Consider the following 5,453-nt stretch of genomic DNA (forward strand, 5'->3'; position numbering starts at 1 on the left):
GAGGACAAAATAATACAAAAATGAACAAAGAGGATTCGAAAACAAGTACATAAGTACTTATATCAATTTGTCTCCTTATTAATAAACATGGCAGTAGGACGACACTGTTACATATATTTTGATAGCATAACAGACAAAGAGAAAAAGAAGAAATCAGGGAGGGGAGGGCGGAAGGGACGCATCAGGAAATGAAAGATAGTTGTTACGAAGAGAATAACAAGAACTGCATTACTTGATTGAATCTGGTTGAAATGTGATTCATGAAAAGGTAACCCTAATGAGCTCTATATAAGGATGCATTTAATACATTGGAAATCTCTAAATTGCCTTACGTTGATTCCAATCAAAAAGTATACTGATATCCTGTAAAATGCAAGAGTGTTGTAGTCTATATTAATTTCAGTATCAACTAGACTCATTAAGTCTAAGGTAGCAGTGTACAGTAGCGTACAGTGGCCATGGGTGATATTTTTGTACAATGAATAACCCCTGTAATATTACATGTATCAAAAGTAAAAAAAAAAAATCAGCTCTAAAATCGGCATATACATGATGAATTGCGGTCAGACGATTTACAGGAACGGGCAGAAACGGACAGGAACGGTCAGAAATATATCAATTATTATATATCTTAATAATAAATATTAGATATATTCAATTATCATTATGTTCTAATTCACCAGTTCAAACGAACATAAATCATTTATCAATTACAACTCAACACTGTAATATAGGAAATAGCTGACTGCAGCTAGCGCTTTTATTGGGGTAACTACAAAAACACGGCAACAACACGCGAGTGTGCACGGCTGTTCCTGAGCGAGTGTTGCTGAGCGACTGTTCCTCTAGCTCCAAGTCCCAATCCCAAGGATCTGTCCCAGCAGCTCTGTAATATGGCAAAGCCTATAAACCTGAAAGCATACACCAAATGGCAAGTAACATCAAAGCCAATTAACTCTCTATTGCTCGCTACCAAGTTGACCGGGGGGGGGGGGGGGGGGGGGTTAAATACCACAAGCGCACTGTCTGGCTGCAACAGCTCGAATGACACTACCCCCTATACACCCTGTATATGACAACCCCCTACCCCAGGTAATTCACCGTGTACGTTAGACTCCGCGCCTTACCCCTACATACACAGGTACTCTAGCACCTACGTAACCCCAGTGATACCGTACCATTGATAAATATAATTATGTTCTAATTCACCAGTTCAAACGAACATAAATCATTTATCAATTACAACTCAACACTATAATATAGGAAATAGCTGACTGCAGCTAGCGCTTCGAGTACAAAGAACGGGTTAAAAGTCTGACAAACATTAAAATTACATTCTCACCCAGCTTTTGTGTAACGGAAAGTTTTTCGTCCAAGCCCTCATGCACATAACCGTCCTTGGACTTCAACGACCGTGCTTCTTGAATATACGATCAGCAACTCCTGAGTTTGCTGCCGCGGTAGCTCCACCAGCCCTCAGACTATGGAGGCCAAATTTCCTACTATCTCAACCTAATAATGAAAGCTTTTCTAAAAGAAGTTCTCTAGCTCTAGTGTAAGAAAGGGGACCAGAATTACGAAGCTGGAACGAATTAGAACTTTTACAAAATGACATTTGCCTAAAAATAAAAGCTGTGGAGTCCGAGGGAATCTTAGCACAAGTCAAATAGCGTTTGAGCATGGCAACCGGACATAATATCGTAGAAGTCTTAGCAATAACTACTTCTGCTCCTGCGCTAACTACATCCGTCTTACTTCTGGGAATTCTGATAGTCATGAACTGATCAGCGAAAACGATGTCCGATCTCTTAATATTGACCAATTCCGCAAATCTAAGGAAACCGGCAAAACCTACTAAACACATACACACTATTCTTAGATCCATCAGGGAACACGAGTCTTTAGCAAAAAATGTCACTAACTGTTTTAAAATATCAGGAGTGATAGGCTCTTTTTTACAGGGTTGACATCCCAACAGCCGGGACCCCCCTGCCCTGATCATTTTTATAAAATCCGATGAACAAGGATTCGGGAAACCTGCCAGTTGGTGAACCCAACCGATGGAATAGATAGCCTGGTCTAACTTAGCAACACTACTGCTAGATTGAATTATAGATACTAAATATAAGGCAACATATTGTTCCGACGCTGGCAGGACATTAACTTTGAAGGAATTAGCCCAAGAACACCATTGTTTGAACCCGTGATCATAACATTTCCGGGTATTAACAGCCTTAGATGCCGTAACTATCCTCTTTAAATCACTGACGAGAGGCAAAAATCTGTTGTTTGTGGTTCCCATGTTGACCCATCGCCCATGATTAAAGACATCTGAAAGTTGTATACAAGAATACACAATAAGATATAAACGCGAGAAGCAACTACTATAACGTATTATTATTCATTTATTTATTTACAGTTAACGACGGAATCGTTAACATCAGTACCGTAATGCTGCCTGAACGGGTGACCACCACACCCTACCACATGCCGACCTATCATGTCGCGCACGTGAAGTGCCCCAACGGGATGACCTCGCACGCGTACTAACAGTACCGGCCTTGTCATATATAAGGAAGCGTCACCGTGTGTGACCTTCATACACATAAATTAAACAACACAACATGTAATGTACGGCCCCTGTACATGTCCATCCATGGAAAAACGTGACGTAAACTCATCCGCTGAGCTAAGGATACAACCGTGCACTGGCCGTAGTATCTCGTACTACGAGAACTACTCACGCGTATCTACAGACAACACGTGACCTAGACAGGAATGCATGAAACGTGACCTCAATAGTAAACAGCAGCCACGTGCTCCGTGGCCATGCCCTCTCTCCGGGACAATACGTGCCCAATATAAGAACAATACATTTAAATCAGTACAAAACTTTTAATAGATTTTGTAAAACAAAGTAAACAGTAAACTAGGCTTGCAACCTCACTGCTAAAACAGTACCGACGAATTTATCAGGGTTGAAATAGGAGTTCTTATCGGTACATTTCCCAAAAATGCGATCAGTCTCATGAAACTCCAACACCTCCTTCACATAGTCTCTGTATACATACTCACGCTTGAAAATAAAGGTCCAAAAGGGTGCTGATTGCCACTTAGGAACTATAAGGGTACCACAAGACCTAGACACCAGAACGTGTCTGATTGTCTGAATAACCAAGTTTATAGGAGGCACCAACCAGTTATTCTCGCCTCCCCAATGCTTGGCGAACGCATCTACACATTCCGTGCCAGGGTTCCAGAACTTGGAATTGAAGCGTTCCAGTTTAGCGTTATCCACACTGGCAAACCTGTCAACAGTATGCCTACCCCATAGCCAGTCAATAAACTCAAAGAATTCCACAGTTACAAACCAGTCGTCGAAATCGAATATTTTACTGATCTCATCAGCGCGCACATTACTGTCTCTGGGTACCCACTCGATGTCTATCATAATATTATTAATAGAACATCTTTCAAAAATGTCGATCGCGATCTCGTGCAAATCAGGCTTCATACTACCTTTGGTGACTATAGAAACACAATTCTTACTGTCCGTAAACCACTTAACTTGCTTTCCCTTTAACACTGACTGAAACGACTGTAATGCTAATGAAATAGCTTTCATTTCCCTCCAAGTAGAACTACGTGGAATCTCAGTATCTGTCCACATTTTGTGAAATATGCTGCTATCGAGATCTACAGAGTATGCACCACAAGCATAAGCACTAGCATCAGAAAACATGATAATTTTAGGGACATCGTATGTAGCCAAATACCTAACATTCAAAGTACACACGTGATCACGCCAATACACCAACTCGTTAATGAATGGATTACTGTTGACCTTGACCTTACCGTCCCAGGATGATGACCTCGCTATGAACACCATTGATTGTCTTGTCATCAGACAACAGAGATTACCTATCACGGGCTTAAATGACATTACTAACCCTGTAACCTTTGCTAACTGTCTAGATGAAATAATTGGTAAGGTGTCTAAAAGAGCATCGATACTAGTAACAAGTTTACTTACTCTAGTGTCGGGGACCGAGATACTAAAACTCAACGAATTCCAATTAAGACCCAACCACAAAATATTTTGACATGGGACCCACACAGATTTTTCTGTATTGACAAGAAAACCCGCGCGATAGAGTGTGTCCCTAACAAAATCACTATTCTTCTGACATGTTACTTCCTCAGAACTACAACCTAGACCGTCATCTATGTATAGAACTATGTTAATACCATTCCACCTCCAGTGTTTAACAAGGGCCCTAAGGATCTTCGTGAAAATGTACGGAGCTGACGATAATCCGAAAGGCAATACACTAAAACAATAAAACTTACCATCCCAGGAAAACCCGAGAAAGGATTGTTGACCACAAGAAATATCTATATGGTGATACCCGGATTTAAGGTCAAATTTAAACATATAGGAATCACGATCAAAAAATTCTAATGCAACGTTCCAATCCTCCAATTTTATCTTCTCTTTCCAAACAAAAAGATTGACCCTTCTGAGATCCAAAATCAACCTTTTCTTGCCAGAACTGCTGTAAGCAACGCTTAAAGGATTGACTACGTGAGGAAGAAATGGGACTTGTACAACACACTTATTATTAACCAGATCTGCAATAGCTTGCGTGACAAACTCAGCCTCTCTTCCTGCAGACATGTTATTTTTAGAAAAGGTTTTTGGAGGGGTCGAAATGAAAGGTATTACATAACCGTACTTAAGCATTTCTACGATAAATTCTGAAGCACCGATATCTCTCCAAAACTGAACGTGACTTTTTAATCTACCTTTAACAGACGTAACCGGACGATTGTCCTGATATTCAAAAAACTGTTTATGAGAGCTCAGTTCGTCTAAATCAAACAACGAGGGAGAAGTATATGTATACTTATCATGAATCTCGTCACTTCGGTCCGTTTGTCTGCTGCTGTGGCTGTCGAGATCCTCCCTGTCTGAATTTCCCACAGTCCCTCCTCCAATGACCGAATCCCCCACATGAGAAACACTGGTCCGAAGGGGCGGTGCTGCGCGGGGCAGTGACTCCGTAGTTATAGGGTCCTCCACGAAAAGGCGCAGACCCCGCGGCTGCGGGGGGAGAGGCGTAACGTGTAGCTGTATTACCACTGTTGTTAAAAACAGCCGAAGAACTACGTTTACTAGAACCATGTTTAAGTTTTATACTCCTCAATGCCCTCTGTTCCGCCTGTCTAATACGTTTCTTGTCCTCACTGTCAGAAGCGAGATCGTCGGACACGTATTCCTTCACAGTTTGCCAGCCAGCGGGCGACTTGTCAGCAAGTCGTATCAACTTGTTTCTCTTATACAATGTAACTCTCAGGTTCGCGGCCAACTCAACGCAGCTGTCAAAGTCACGTTTATCAAGTCTTTTCTGTAACTTGACCACATCCGCCTCCAATTCCTCGTTAAATTGGAA

General features: G+C 41.4%; 1 protein-coding gene across 1 annotated transcript; it reads right to left on the minus strand.

Annotated features, from left to right (window-relative positions):
• Positions 1-1,011: 1,011 nt before the first annotated feature.
• LOC110446587 lies at positions 1,012-5,219 on the minus strand. Its single transcript, XM_021491797.1, has 2 exons — positions 4,912-5,219; positions 1,012-2,340 (listed from the first exon to the last, which is right to left on the minus strand). The coding sequence occupies exons 1-2, from the start codon at positions 5,183-5,185 to the stop codon at positions 1,508-1,510; spliced, it is 1,107 nt and encodes a 368-aa protein (XP_021347472.1). The 5' UTR covers positions 5,186-5,219; the 3' UTR covers positions 1,012-1,507.
• Positions 5,220-5,453: the final 234 nt, after the last annotated feature.

This window comes from Mizuhopecten yessoensis, unplaced genomic scaffold (genome assembly GCF_002113885.1).
Source record: "Mizuhopecten yessoensis strain PY_sf001 unplaced genomic scaffold, ASM211388v2 scaffold2831, whole genome shotgun sequence".
NCBI lineage: Eukaryota > Metazoa > Mollusca > Bivalvia > Pectinida > Pectinidae > Mizuhopecten > Mizuhopecten yessoensis.